The 15,719-nt window shown below is 31.3% G+C and overlaps 2 protein-coding genes across 2 annotated transcripts; both read right to left on the reverse strand.

Annotated features, from left to right (window-relative positions):
* Positions 1–7,071: 7,071 nt before the first annotated feature.
* LOC104763369 (gibberellin 20-oxidase-like protein) lies at positions 7,072–9,182 on the reverse strand. The gene is made up of 2 exons (XM_010486749.2): positions 8,769–9,182; positions 7,072–7,880 (listed from the first exon to the last, which is right to left on the reverse strand). The coding sequence occupies exons 1-2, from the start codon at positions 9,098–9,100 to the stop codon at positions 7,247–7,249; spliced, it is 966 nt and encodes a 321-aa protein (XP_010485051.2). The 5' UTR covers positions 9,101–9,182; the 3' UTR covers positions 7,072–7,246.
* Positions 9,183–11,672: 2,490 nt separating this feature from the next.
* On the reverse strand, positions 11,673–15,203 carry LOC104761131 (protein DYAD). The gene is made up of 8 exons (XM_010484163.3): positions 15,105–15,203; positions 14,690–14,771; positions 14,466–14,566; positions 13,635–14,332; positions 13,154–13,537; positions 12,941–13,058; positions 12,771–12,854; positions 11,673–12,498 (listed from the first exon to the last, which is right to left on the reverse strand). The coding sequence occupies exons 1-8, from the start codon at positions 15,108–15,110 to the stop codon at positions 12,028–12,030; spliced, it is 1,944 nt and encodes a 647-aa protein (XP_010482465.2). The 5' UTR covers positions 15,111–15,203; the 3' UTR covers positions 11,673–12,027.
* Between the last annotated feature and the right edge of the window lie 516 nt (positions 15,204–15,719).

Raw genomic sequence — 15,719 nt, forward strand, 5'->3', positions numbered from 1 at the left:
GATTAGGCCGATTGTTTAGGAAATGTATTTATGGAGAAAAAATATTGTTTTGTAAAATTGGAAACTTAATATTTATTAAAGTAATTATAAACTTAATACTTAATGTTAAAGGGAGTGATTCCGATTGTTTTGAAAATTTTATCAGGATAGGAAATCTTGTTTCCAAAAATCAAAACTTAATATATTTGCTAAATGTATCCAAAAATGTATATATAGATTAACTCGCGGTACACCCCGGGGCTAATTTATATATATATATATATAATTGTTTTATAGATTAACTTCTTATATAACTAATGTTTAATTTGTATTTTTTTAAATGTACAAACTCACTTGGTATGAGCTAATTAATATGAATGATCTTTTATAATTAAGCTGCCAAACAAAAATACAGTAACATTTCACAAGAATAATTATTTAATCAAAAATCTAGAATTTCAGAAATATATGTAGTAAATAAAATAAAATAAAAATATTAGAAGAATTGATTAAGATGAAAACTCATTTGGTGCTTTTAATTTCAGTATTCGATTCATGCTTTATTTTATCCTACACAAAAACACAATGCAGAAAACAATAAGTAAACGAACATAAGAAAAAACATGGCCACGGATAAGCAGTTAAGCCAAGATAACGCAAATTAAAAGCAGGCAGTCATTACTCATTAGAGAGAATATGATAAAAGAGTAGTAGTTGGTCATTCATTATTTATGGATTATGGTAAGGTGACCAAGCAAACAAACTGTAGGGGGGAAAGATGAATATCTCTCCGTTCCCACGAAGAAGAGAATGACACCAAACTTATGACTACTACGGAGCAATAAGACAACGCCAAACGCAAAGACACCAAGACATATGATATATGTAGAGGGGGAGAGAGATCTAAGATGATGGATCCTAAAGAGAGCTGACCACAATCGGCGACAACACCTACTTTGATGGCGACCTTCTCGATGACCTTGACGACGTCTAACCCTTCCACAACCTGCCGAAACACCACATGCTTACCATCGAGCCAATCGGTCTTCACGGTGCAAATGAAGAACTGAGATCCTTTGGTGTTGGCTCTGGCGTTCGCCATCGACAGGATTCCTGGTCCCGTGTGCTTCCTCTCGAAATTCTGGTCATCGAACTTGGCCCCGTAGATCGACTCGCCGCCTGTTCTGTTCCCGGCTGTGAAGTCTCCTCCAGTTTATGATGAAATCTCCTCCCTGGCACATGAAATTAGTCATACGATAGTTAGTTATAGTTAGCTTAACGAAAACAAAAAGCAAACGAACATTAAAAAAAACAGAGTGAAAGTGAAGAGATAACCCGATTGCAGTCGAAAATGGTTTTTATAGACTTGCAGAAACATAAATTTCGGAGTGAATAATTTGATTTTTGACTTAAACTTTTAATTTATTGCTAAAATTTTTTAGATCACAATATTAACAAAAGAAACTAATAGAGATATATTAGGAAACAGTATTTATAAATTCAAAATAATCTTAAATCGAATATCTTAAACCCAATTGGTAATAAATTAGAAATTATACGATAATGATTAAATATAGATAATTTTGGTAAGTAAAGTTAATAAATAATAGGAGCGAAATTAGTAATAAAGATTGATTCGAATAATAAATAATTAAATATCGTAATTAAAAGGTTGGTAATCGGATACTAAAAATAAGGAAAGTAGGATCCGCGTCATTCTATCCTTGATCCGAATCTATTATTCTTAAACCGATTAATATTAGTTTCTTAAACCGATTAATTAATAATTAATACAATGACAGCGTTGTAAATAAGTTAGAACTTCAGGAATTTTTTCATAATGAAAATGTATATATAAATAGAGCAATTTTCAAAGACTCAAACATACCCACTAAATGAGTTTTTATTACTATATACCATCATTAGTTTTGTTGTCTTAAATAGTACAACTCTATTTTTTTCCTGAAAATCCGATGAAAATAAAACAAGCTCCTTCATAATCATATATATAAAAGTAAGGTTTCACTATCTCCTTATTGGTCCACTTGGCAATGCAATTATAACAAAAAAAATATTTATATTAAAATATAAATTTAAAAATAATTAATTTTTACATTTAACTCACATAATATAAAACTGAAATCATATAAATTCCCCCTATAAATTATGCATTAACTTTATTTCTCCACTAAGTTGTATTAATCAATTGTATTAAAACAAAACAAGAAATTATAATTGTAACTCTCATTTTTCTAAATGTAATTTTTCATCATTTCTCTTTCTATAAATACTCATTATCTTATTCTCATAGTTTATCACTCTTTCATTCTCTCATCTTCTTCCACTACTCTCAAGTCTCTTTTTTTGTATTTTTTTTGTTATTGTTGTTGTATGTGTTATAAAAAATCAAATCAAATATCATTGTAAAAGCTTAGTTTTAGAGTTTGTATGATATGTATATCTTATATATATTTTTTAATCTTTTAAAAGGTTTATCTCCATTTTCTATTTTATATTAACATCTTATAAGTCATTATTTTCATACTTTCTTACAATATTCACCACACAATAAGATCATGAAGTTGAAATGAACCATATCTAATTATCTATTATGTCTCTCGTTATCTCACATATTCATGTATCATTTTTAATAACTTATAAAGATCAATATAATTATCCATTTATAAAATCTATTATATATATATATATATATATATATATTTTACATTGTTCTATTTTTTTAAAGATTCATCTCCATTATCTAGTTTGGATTACCATCTTATAGTAATCATTCTCTCCTCCTCTCCCACCAATATCAAATGTTGTTATATCTTATATGTGTTGTAACTTGTAAGAGTTTGATTCTATATTTTAATTTAGAAAGTATTATATATATTTAACATTGTTTTCAATTTTTATTTTATTTATATAAAAAGAAAATATTTCTTTTATATTTCTTGCCTATCTAATCTATTCATATTTATTTTTTAAATTTGCATAGTTAAATTAAAATCAACTTTATTTGAGAATTAGATGTTCCTATTTATTTTTAAACGATCAATGTGTAACATAATATATATACGCATTTTTCTTGCAATCACAAGTTCCATTTCGGCATTTCCATTGCTTAACTCCATGGTTAAACTATAATATATGTTATCCTATTTGTAGGAACAATAACATACTTATTTAATATATTTAAAAGAGCAGATGATTAATCGAAATAAACATTTCTCCAAATTTTATAATTCAATCAGTGTGAGTGTACTTATAATTACTTTGAAAAACCTTTACATCGAAGTTCATAAAATCATATAAGAAAACTAAAATACTATGTCACTTCAATTTGGAAGGAAACACTTGGTATTCCTTTAAAAAAACTTCAAGACACATATAAAAATTTATTAATATTTAGCTCAATTTAAAAGCATAAAAGGTCATTTAACTCAAAAATAACTTCTATCCAATAATTCCATACATTCCTCCCACAAAAAATATATATATATATAAATATATGTGTAAGATTATATTTAAATATTACAGAATTTTTTAGTTAGCTAAACTTATAGTCACAGATATACAATATATATACATAAGAATTTATATTACTTATTAACACCATAACCCATTATTTGCTTAACTCAAAATTGGTTTCAAAGCCAACTAAAGAAAAACAGAAACGATCTTATTGATATTAGACCAAAACATGGGCATACAAACATAATCACTTACACGGAAGATAATTTTTTTTAAAAAATAACTTATTATTATAACATCAACATATGAAGGTTTACATAAGCAGTTAATTAGAAAATCTAAAATACAATAAATGTACTGGAAACAATATCAGTCAATGATAAAATTGGATCCTCAAAAGCAAGAAACAACATCCTCATAATTCATAAAAAATAAGCGCCACAATTGTACACATTTAAACAAAATGGTATAAACATATATTATATAAATACAAGTGACTACAAAGCTTGTATAAGCCTAATTAAAACGAAATAATATAAAAGAGAAAACGAAAAATACAAAAAAAAATCAAGAAAGTGCCAACTACACCACAACCCACGCGTTGCGTGGGAAGCACCTAGTAAAATCTTAAAGTCTATATAATAAAAAAAAAAAAAGGAAAATCACATTTTAAACCTTCAAAGTGTCATTTAGTATCACTTTAAACTTTGAGATATTTTCACTAACACTATAAATCTTTAAAATGATTTCATTAACATTTTAAATCTTAAAATTAACTTTCCTGTTTGTACCACCACGAAAGATGACGGAACAGTAATATCCGTCAATGTGAAATAGTTAAACTATGTTGGTTTGATTTAAACACTTGTTTAATTAATTTAATTTAATTTAATTATTTAAGATGATTGATAAAAAAAATACATCAAAGCAAAAAAGAATGAAGAATGAGAAGTAAGGTTAAAATATTTGCCAAATTTTATATATTTAGAAGATTCATCAGTTTCCAATAAAAAGTCAATCGATTTGAATCAGAATCCAATAGAAATGCATTTATTAAAAGGATTAATAATGTGAAAAGTAACGTCATAAAAGTTTTGTCTACAATGAAGATGAACACATATTTATTTTTTATCTTTTTGTTTATTTATAAAAAACTAAAACTAATTAAAGTTTAATTAAACCAACATAGTTTAACTATTTCACGTTGACGAATATTATTATTCTATTATTTTTTATGGCGGTACAAAGATGAAAGTTAGTTTAAATGTTTAAAGTGTTAGTAAAATCATTTTAAATGTTCAAAGTGTTAGTAAAATCATTTTAAAGGTTTATAGTGTTAATGAAATTCTCTCGAGGTTTAAAGTGTTACCCATTAACACTTTGAAGGTTTAAAACGTGATTTTCCCTATATAATAAAACCTCAACCCTAAAAACTAAATAACTACTAAACAAAATCCTTAAATTATAAACTCTTAAAAAATTATTTTAAATGTTTGTTCTTTGTGGTATTCTTGGACTACAAATTTATATTCATTTTCAATTCAGCCTCTATGAAAATACATGTCATGAGGTTCTATTCATTACCATATTTTTTTGTGAATAATTGAAAAAAAAATTGTTTTCTTTAAATTATGTTGAATGGTTGTGGCCCTATGAACTAAAAATCTAGGATACAAATGCTTAAACTAGGATTTAATAGACTCCAAAATAATTTTCTCTAAAAAAACCTTCTCTCAATAATTTTCTACTTGATGGCATTAATTCCATTGATGATCCACCGAAAATGGATGGTAAACAATTGCAAGAAGTTAAAGATCATTTTTTCTTTATATAAACAAGAGGATGAAAAATTGGATTGTTAAAAGCATATTCTCTTACAGAGTCCAACTTTTCTTCTTTCTAATGTATAGTTTGGTGTGTTATTAACTAAAAGAAGATGATGATGTATATTTTGTTTGTAAATTCTTATATGTATGTGATTGACATTGTTTAAAAAAGGAATTAAATTATTTATATAACTGCTTTTATATATTTATAGATCTATTTTACTGTGGCAAAATGTTGGTGGAAAGAGAAATAATCAAATAATTTAAAAAAAAAAAAGAAGAAGTGGAGAGAATGATCATTCATAATATATAATATTTGATTATATCAAGACACACCCCAAAAATGTATGGCTTGCACCTAATACTAGCTATAACAGAGTACTGATCATATCAAATAAATTAAGAAAGGGAAAACATACATATTCCTATGATTTGGAACTATGTTGTTGGAAATAAATAAAAGACATAATAATCTTTTATTGGTTCATACTCTCACATTTTTTGTACAGTTGGTATGATAACCACCTATTTTTGTCTTGAAGTTTCAAATTTGATCATATATATTTGTTTGTTGTATTATCTTTTGTTTAAATTATGCTTATATTTTGTATATTTTTTTGTTTTGCTTATATCTTGTCAAAGTCTTTTCTATTTTAAAATATATAAGAAATTAAAATATTGATAGAGATTTTTTAATAATATTAATTAAATACATTAAACAAATTAATTTTAAGCGTTAAAATACCTTATATGATTATGTCAATTTATATAACTAATATTCTTTGCTTTCATTTTTTTATTTTTTAATAAGTTTGCTTCAATTTAAATATGTGAAAATCGAAAATAGCCAGTTTTAATCTGCAAGAAAAGTGTTATCTTCTGTTTGTAATTCACTACTCTGAGACCATTAATGAATTAAATGATAAAATTGAAATGGTAACTTTATAACTATGTGGTGGTTGCGTTTTTGCTTCACAATATAAATGAATTAACTATATTTTTTTGTGACTATTTAGTATTTTCATTAGTGATCTTCTTATGCTTAATATAACTGAAAACTCCCAACGATTTTTTCAACTTGAGGGCAGCTTTAGTTTGATGAGCTAGCTAGAACTACTTATCACATATTGCATCATTGCTATTATATATAGAGAGAAAAAAATTGGAAAGATTAGTGTGAGCAAAGCAATCACCATAGTCCTTTGTCTCGTGGCTAGTAGATAAAAGATTATCCCTCCGCTGATTGACCATTAGTTTCTAAAACAACAAAGAAAAGTTTTGTTAAGAAAAAAAATAGTTTTTTGTTTACTTCTAATAATTTTTTTAATTATTCATAATTTAGTTTTAATGGGGTCAAGGATTAAGAATCGAATAAATTGAAAAAAAATATCATAAAACCTGATATATATTTTATATTAATAATTTAATATACATACAAGGTTTAAATAATATATATATATATATATATTGTGTATTAATATTGTAATTTGTGACTTTTGATCAATTTGATAAAATTTTACTATAAATATTAGTTTTACATAATAATTAAATATGTCTTTTGATCAAAACCTGATAAATTTTTTAGTTTACAATTAATATGTTAGTCATAATATTTTGCTAATTATAATTGAATGTATCTTAAAATAATTAAATATATTTAATATATATTAGTTATTAATATTGTATAATTCACAATAATTATTTTACACCAAAAATGGTAGGATGGATAACATTTTTCCAAAAAAAAAACAATGAACTATAATATTGTTTTTATGATTACTTAGTATTATTTTCCAATAATTTTATTACTAATAAAATTGTTTAAATTTATAATAAATGGTGTTTTGATATACTGTAGAATAAACGAAATTACTCTATTTATCATTTCTACTTATATCAAAAAAAAAAAAATTATTAATATTATTTCACTTTAGGAAAAGAAAAAAGTAATTAAACGATTCAATTCAATTCAATTCAATTCGTGCAAAGTCTTCGACCGTGTCCCCAACCTTCTCGAACTTGCCTTTCTCATTGCTCTCTCTGAACCTCAAGTAATCCCCGCATTTAAATGACCGAAACACCCTCGTACCCTCACAACCTCCCACGACTTCATCAGGGGCACACACGACTTTCTCATCGTCGAAGCACCAGAAGAAAGCTAGTGAGAATCTGTTACCGACGAAACCACGTCGTTTCAAGACAACTCTGTGCTGAGACGATCTCAGCCGCCGATTGGTCCATGCATGCAACAAATCTCCGACGTTGACGACGAGAGCTTCGTCTTTAGGGTTAATATCCATCATACCAACCCCGTCTTTGCATCTGACTTGAAGACCTCCGATGTCGTCTTGATCAACGATCGTGATGCAACTCATGTCGGTGTGCATTCCTAGCCCTTCGATCAAATCTTGATCATCATGATCATTATCATGTTCTGAAGGGATTGTGTAGTTGTTGATCCTGAAGTAGCCATGACATTTTCCAAACTCAGATTCGTAATATTTGTTAATAAGATCGTCTCCGAAGCTAGAGAGGATTGCTTTCATTATCTTCTCGCATAGTTCCGTCATCTTTTCTCCATATTCTTTCATCAACCCACTTCAAAAAAAAAAAAAAAAACATCATATATGTAACAGTGTAGACATCGGTTACATTCATGTAACTTATGTAGGAAAAAAAAAATGAAGTCTTAAATACACCTATTTAAGACTCTTTCACATGATTTACAATATAGAACCAACCTAATATAGATTCAAGATGGACCGGTCAACTATAATTACTATTCTTACATTTTCAGTGCGGTTCTATGAAGTAAAGTGTCCGCAACACAAGAGGACCGGTCCTACTAGAATAAACCATACAGAAATGGTTAAAACTCATAAAAACAATATCCCTAATTTTCACTTTTGTTTATTTAATGTATCGCAAAGAATATATGAGTGCATGCATAAATGCTAAAAGAGGATGCAAATATGCAATGCGCACATGTGAAATAAATTAAGAGTGACCATATTATAGTTGGAACTTGGAATCATACTTGTTTTTCGTTATCTTTTTTTGTTTGACAATCCTATTTTATGTCACAAATCGGTTTATAAATTACTATTTATTTATGCGTATCTTCTTTATTAAAAAAACAAAATCCTGCAGGAAAAAACAATTTGCATGAACATTCTCTAGGAGGACAAATAAGTTGAATTATGTAAACACTTTATAAACAAAACGAGAACGTCCAGTCTGATCCTTTTGAATTCATTAGAGGATGGTATGAACATTTTAGCAAAAGGTGGATTGCATATAAATTGGTTCAGAAGGCAGCTTAATTATAGTTGCATTCCTTATTAAAAAAAATCAAAAATATGGAACGATTTTTTAAATTCAACTCATTAAATGGCATCGTTTTGAGGGTTGCCAAAGAAAATGTCAACAAGCATGTCATTTATATATTTTTAAAATATACACAATATATATATGATGTATGTATACCTGAACTCTTCATAGGTAGCTTGGTCCGAAAAATCATCCACGGAAGACTTGGCCGAGGCGTAGAAATCGGGACCGGAGACACGGAGGCTTTCGAAGAAAGGAGATGCAATGAAACGGGGAGTGTAATTAGGCGCTCCCATCTTCATTTTTTCCTCGTCTCCTAGACCGAAAACTCCACCGGAGAATCGCCGGAGTTTTCGGTACATGTCGCCGGAAACGCCATGGTTGGTTACGTAGAAGAAACCCCACTCCTTACACGCATCTTGTAGTGACGACACCGATGACTCGCTTAGAGGCTTTGAAATGTCAAACACTGGAAGTTCCAAAGACATTAGTTACCTTCAAATGATGATTATGAATGTTGCATATATATTTATGCTTTTGGGATACAACTTAGTTTCGTTTTGGTGCTCCAAATAGGTTTAATTTATACGTGTGTATTTATATGTGTGTAGAGGTAGCCGGTTTATTAGATTATACAGTATATTGTTTATAATATTAGTTCCACTATACGATTCTTATATAATTTGGTTGAACTCTCTTTACGAATAAATCTAGATGCTAATTAATCTTTGTCGTCGTTGCAATAATTAAAACCAACTACCACCTTTTTTATTCTAACTATTTCTACATCTCAAGATGTTTGGTCCTAAAGAAAGTTGTGAATAATTTAAAGAACTCGAGATTCTTGTTCGTCCATTTTGCTGGGATTATATATTTATCGCAAAAATTAGGGAAATTGGAATGCTTAATTTAAAATTAAGATTTTAAAATTGGTTACACACTCCTTGAGTGCGAAAATGAGAATCCACCACCTTAGGTGGTAATTTATCGTACGATAACAATCGAAAAAGGTTAGAAGAAAAACCAAAACCAAAGAAGTCTCAAAAGTTAATAAGATTAATTAAAACATAAGTAATGGCTGTAATGCATAAGATTTGAGTGCGGAAGAACAATTTTGTAAAGGTTAACATAAGATAGTTAAAACAAATTGATTTAGAGAGATTAGATTTTGTTTTACCAAAACTTAAAGAATTACATTTCGAAAATGTAGTATATGCGCACATAAATTCTTCTGCCTAGATGAACATCGCATATAATTTTTTGTTCTATGAAAAATTGAGTAGTGGGCTAGCACTTAAAAGACCTCCCAATTAATCGGTGTTGAAAACACTAACATTTTTGTTTAATAACATATAAAATCATAGTTTCGTAGAGTATATGTATATATTATTAATGTTAAGTAAGATTATTATTATTATTATAGTATGATTTAAGTAATGAAACTTTTATATGTCCCCTCGACACACAACGCATATTATAATTGTCATAAACTCAGCCGAAATAAAATGGTTACAGTTGTCTTTGAGTTGAAAACTGGTTTTTATTTTCTTTTAAAATAATTAATGAGAATATGAACATAGTGAAATTAGAATATTAAAATGAAATTAAAAAACACTTCCTATAGTTATTAAACTAACAAGGTCAAACACATACAGCTAGCTGCTCTGCTCCGTTCCGGCTCTGTAGGAAAGTTTGGAACTCCTCTCATTCTCGATAATCTTAAACAAATCATATTTAATGATGTGGTTGCCAAGTTAATTTATTTGTATACGTGGTTAGCCAAATTAACTCTCTCTTTTTACCCCATTTTTTGACTAAAAGATTATACATAATATTATTCATTATATATCTTAGCTAGATGAATGCATAATGGTATGCTCGCTTGGTTTACTTTTCAGATTCTAGGAATCAGAAGACGAACATGTATGTTGATATGAATAACACATTTGTAAAAATGTATTGTATATGTTTGTGAATTGGCTATACTTATACTTAATTCCACATTTTAAAGTACCACTATATATAATACTATCAAATGTAAGTTTAATGCAGTACTCTACGGGTTATACAATATGGAAGACACGCAAAAACAAAAACTCATATTATAAGGTCGGGACATGATGATCCTTTGCTGGCCATTTTTTCTTTGCAATAACCCTTTTCTTCTAATTTCTTTAGTGATTGACTAACCGGACTGACTGAGAATAAATATGATTCATTGACATGATATAATTGAAATGTACAAGTGGCTTACTAAGATGTTTAAATACGTCACAATGTATTAAGAATTGGCAATTTGGCAAATTAACAAAATTGCTTTGGTTTTAATTTAGTTTGCACTGATATTAATACAACCTAATTTTCATGTCTGGATATTGAGACCATTGCTTTGGAAGCTGACACCACGGGATTGGAATTACTAGCTAGAGAAGATATCAAAAACCAACCAACAACACATGCATGTCTAGCTTTGGTCCAGTTTTATAGACATTACTAATTTTTTTGGTTAATCAAACGGATCGATCACCTTACCTTGGCTTTTCTCCAATTCTGAAGTTGAAGGGGTCATTGTAGTCCCATCTACGAGTTCATGGAACGGGAGCTATGGAACATTGATGCCTATCCTAATAAGAATGCTCATGGAGTTGCTTGCAGACCTCTTCACTCTGTTGGCTTTGCATTAGTCTGTTCTGTCGTTAGTTTGCTAGTGTCTTGTGTTAGCTTTGTCTTCATTTTATTTTTATATTCCGGTCAGGAACTGTTGTGAGTCAAAAATTGTGTTGGCAGTAGCAATATATTCATGACTAAGCCAGGTCACTATTAATTCGAAAAACACATCACAGCTAATCGAAGAGGTCCGTATTATTTTAGTATCGGATCGGCTAATAATTACCACAACATTCTATCATCTACTTTCATATTTTATACTTTGCGCCTGATTTAATCGCTAAGTTTCTCAATATTTTTTTTTACAGATCAAATGGGACATAATGATACAAGTTTCTCTCAAATTCAGTACGTTTTGCAAATAAAACTGGAATTAACTAAAAGCGCCACATATCGAATAATTAAGTATAATATATAACTGTATTTTATAATTGAAATCGTTCTGTAATACAAAATATGATCCCAGCAAGTCTTGAAAATAATATATTCCTATGATAAGCCTCTCTATTCAAATCATCTCTCTCTATATATACTCAATAGTAATCAGAGACATCAAACCCCTAAATTAAAGAGGAAGAGTTTCAAAATTTTGCCTAATTATTCCATTAAGAATGGTAGTTTCTTAGATAATAAGTGAACTTTTTAAATACCTGCTTGTAAACTTATTGAATCTTTCGTGGAAAGAGACCATACCAATTCACATCATCTTACTTGCATGAGAAGTAAGTAAGATCTGATGCATCAGTTTTCAAATGTCGAAGAGCTTTGTGGGAGCTTCTTCTGGAGTGACGGTGAAGGGAAAAGGCCAGCCCAGAGGACGCTTAGCTGCAAGTGGCTTGACTGGACAAAGAGATGGGTAACTTGGTTGGTGACTTGTCGAAGAAGCAAGCGCAGCATTACTGTTTGACGGCACAGAATCAGTAGCAGAAGCAAGAGCAGGCAACTTGGGCCATGCGATGATCCCCACAGGCCTACAGATTCTGAAACCAGTGTTGCTTATAAGTGAGAGTGGTGATCGTTCTTGTTGATCATGCTTCTTGCCTTTTTCTCTGTTTCTAGGTGACTGTGTGATTTGGTTTCCCTTGTTCAACTCCTTCACTTCTCCTTCTAGCAATGTCTCCATTGTTGGCGAATCCTCTAGTAGCAAAGGTGTCTCTGATGAGTCTGGCTTTCTAGGAAAGTTCTCGTCCACTGTTTTCTTAAGCCATCCCATGCCTTCCTGCAATATTTGCATTCATAAAAACACAAATGTTTCATCATTCATTACCAGCAAAGTGGCATCTCATAGAGACAGAGAATTTCTTTGATCACAGACGCTAAATGGACTCAGTGGGTTTCTCCAAGGGAGTTTCCTAGTAAAACTACTTGATAGTTACTAAATCATAGCAAATTTAGAAGATTTTACATTTTAAGTAATGGTTCAGCTAGAACTAGTAAGAAGTATAAGAGAAGAGTGTTAGTGTTTAGAAACACAATCTGGGATAAGTATACCTCCATTTCACGCAAGGTTTCTCCAATTATCACTAGCTGGTCCTCAATTTTGTATTTCTTCTTCAGCAGATCAGTGTAGATTTCCTGAGATGAAGCAACAGGGATGTTCAAAAAGTAGCATAAAACAGTATCACAAGATAGAGAGATCTGTTACTGTTTAAAGCTCTTACCTTTGCTGGAGTCATCAGATTATCATGGTCCACGTTCTGAGTAGTAACATAAGAATTAGGTGTAGTCACGATAACAAGCTCATCCTCTTCCTTCTTTGACGCCAGTTTCTCCAAATCCCTTCTCAAGACCAAGACAAACATGAGTTACACAATTGCTATAAGATAACAAAAGAGATGAACATATAACCAATTCAATATAGGTCAGTCTTGTACCTTTTCAGGCTACCTAATTCTTCTCTGATCTCACGGATTTCACCGGCGCAGACAGGATCTTGAGTAGGGTTGTCACCAAGCTTCCAACCAGGTGGAGGCGTCCAGTAAGGATCTTCAACTCCTGCTTCTTTCCTTATGTGATTCAAATCAGAACTCTCTAACCAATACTCCATTGCCCCATCTGCATTGTGCTTTCTCATAAACCTATCTTGGCCACCAGGAGCCACCTTACCTGCCATGTGCTTAAGCATATGATCTAACAGACCCGTGTCACCAATGAGCTTCCTTGCTTCTGACCTTAACTCTGGCCTGAGTATGGAGTTGCCAAACACTGCATTTTTCTCCTTCATCACTTTTAACATGTTGCTCTCAGCTAGTTTGTACCTTCAAATTCCAAAACTAACCACAATCAATCAAATGAACCAAGGCAAATCCAATTTCAGAGATCATCAAATTTGTTAAATTAACATTCTCACTTTACCTATCAACAGACCATCTGTCAATGAACTTCTTCTCTGCTCTCCTCTTATAGACCACAATTTGATTGTCCTTCTGATCATAAACCTTAGCCCTCTGAGCGAGTCTCTGATCAGTGCTTGACTCAATCAGCTTTCTCTTACGATTTCCATCAGTTACCTCCTTTGCAATCTTTTTAACCTCTTCAGTTTCATTCCCATCATCATCATCATCTTCTTCCTCAGTCTCTTCCTTGCGAACCCCTTCCTCCTTCACTCTAGAACCCTCCTCACCTTCCGTGTTCTTCTTAGAATCAATATGACGACTCTTGTACTGCACACGCAATCTCCTCCCCCACTTAATCATCCCTCCCGATTTAAGCTCAGACCAACACTTACCCTCCGGTGAAGCCGCGCGACAGAGCCTAGTATTGTACGCCGGTTGAGAAATCAGCTTGTTCCTGCGAGAAGAAACCCAGAAACTCCACGAATTCCTATTCAGAGAAACTTCATGAGGAGCTATTCTTCTGTAAAGCAAATCTCCAGCTAGCTCCGAAGCCATCACATGACTCTCGTCGAACACAGGAATAAGACCTTTACCACCACCGCCGCTCCTCTTCTTCAACGGTTTATTCCGGTTCATCCTGGTGAAATCGAAATGCGATCGGAGTGAGTACATGCTTGGGTATCGGAGAGACACGTCGCTCGCCGTGATTTTGCTCACCTGCAACCAAAAAAATCGCCAAAATCACTCAAAAACCCAGACGAACAACAACGAAATAAACGAGATCCGTCTCTAATGGTGAAACAAACAAACAAACAAACAAACAAAAAAAGCAGAGAATCCGTTAAAATACCATGACGACTCTAATCGATTTGAGATTTTCCGGCGATCTCTGAGGAAGAATCGAAGCATCGATTTCGTAATACGATCCAACTCTTATATGCGCGATTGCAACTAGAAGGAACAAAACCAAAACCAAAAAAAAAAAAAAAAAAAAAAGCTGGAATTAGAAGAAAAAGCGAGAAAAAATCAACAAAAAAATGAAGAAACGAAAGCTTCAGCGGAGCTGTTTATTACCATTCAAGGTCGGTGACGACGGCAAAGAGTTTTTCCCGGCGGTGGCTTCTCTAATCGGATTCCGTTTCACAAACATCGTTCCCTTTAGAAGAAGAAACAAGTATAAGTTACTCAGAGAGAGAGAGAGAGAGAGAGAGGTTCACTTTTTTTTTAATGATGAATCAGAAAAATGGAAATGGTTAAGGACTGAGAGAAGGTGAAGGACTATATATTTGAAAACAAGCCGACTGACTCTGCGAGAGAGTATAACAAGAAAACACACGCGCTTTTTGGTACGCGCGTGGGAGACACATAGGAAACAGAGCCGTGATGATTTTATTTTCTTCTACCCGTTCATGAGAGAGTGTGGTAGAGAGAGAGAGACTCAGCAAAAAAAAGAGAAAAAAAAATCACAGAGAAAGAGAGAGATCTTTACGCTCATGATTTTTGTTTTCTCTTTGATGATCCTCCCCCACTCTCGCCGATCTTTAAAAAAAAAAAAAAAAAAGCTGAATCCGTGAGCATGAACGGAAATATAAACTGTAAAACACATAAACCCAGAAAATATATTACGTGTGTGTGCATGTCACGTGATGATTAGTTTCCTTTCGCAGCAAGTTGGACAGATTTGCCCTCAAAGTGTCTCATACGTCATAACTGTGTGTGTTCGTTCTCTTTCGTTCGGCGGAATTGGGTTGTATACAAAAAAAGAATTACCTAGTGATACAACAGATCTACGCCACGTGGAATATTTTCAAAAAGAACGGTGGTAAGATGCTGTTACTAGCGTCGGGACCGACTACGCACGTGAGGAAATCGACTTATTTTTTTGTTTAACAGTTTGATTAATTTACTCCGTTAACAACATTTTGTAGGAAAGAAATAGTTATGAATTCACATGTTCTTTTATTCACATTTATATCGATTTTTTTTTAATCATTTAAGCATTAGTGTCTCTAATGTGTATGTATCGACCAATTATACATTAATTAAGACTGAATGTGTAGCTTTCTTTGTTGAGCTGAATCTATATATTTTTTAAATAAGCTAA

This window comes from Camelina sativa, chromosome 18 (assembly GCF_030686135.1).
Source record: "Camelina sativa cultivar CO46 ecotype springtype chromosome 18, ASM3068613v1".
NCBI classification, from domain to species: Eukaryota; Viridiplantae; Streptophyta; class Magnoliopsida; order Brassicales; family Brassicaceae; genus Camelina; species Camelina sativa.

What these genes read in the sequence shown, in the direction of transcription:
- LOC104763369 (XM_010486749.2), bottom strand. Translation starts at nt 9,100, where the DNA reads ATGTCTTTGGAACTTCCAGTGTTTGACATTTCAAAGCCTCTAAGCGAG. An exon ending in GCTACCTATGAAGAGTTCAG is followed by an intron (nt 7,881 to 8,768) that starts GTATACATACAT and finishes TTTTTTTTGAAG; the next exon opens with TGGGTTGATGAAAGAATATG.
- LOC104761131 (XM_010484163.3), bottom strand. An exon ending in GTCGTCACCGACCTTGAATG is followed by an intron (nt 14,567 to 14,689) that starts GTAATAAACAGC and finishes TGTTCCTTCTAG; the next exon opens with TTGCAATCGCGCATATAAGA. An exon ending in ATCTGATGACTCCAGCAAAG is followed by an intron (nt 12,855 to 12,940) that starts GTAAGAGCTTTA and finishes GCTTCATCTCAG; the next exon opens with GAAATCTACACTGATCTGCT.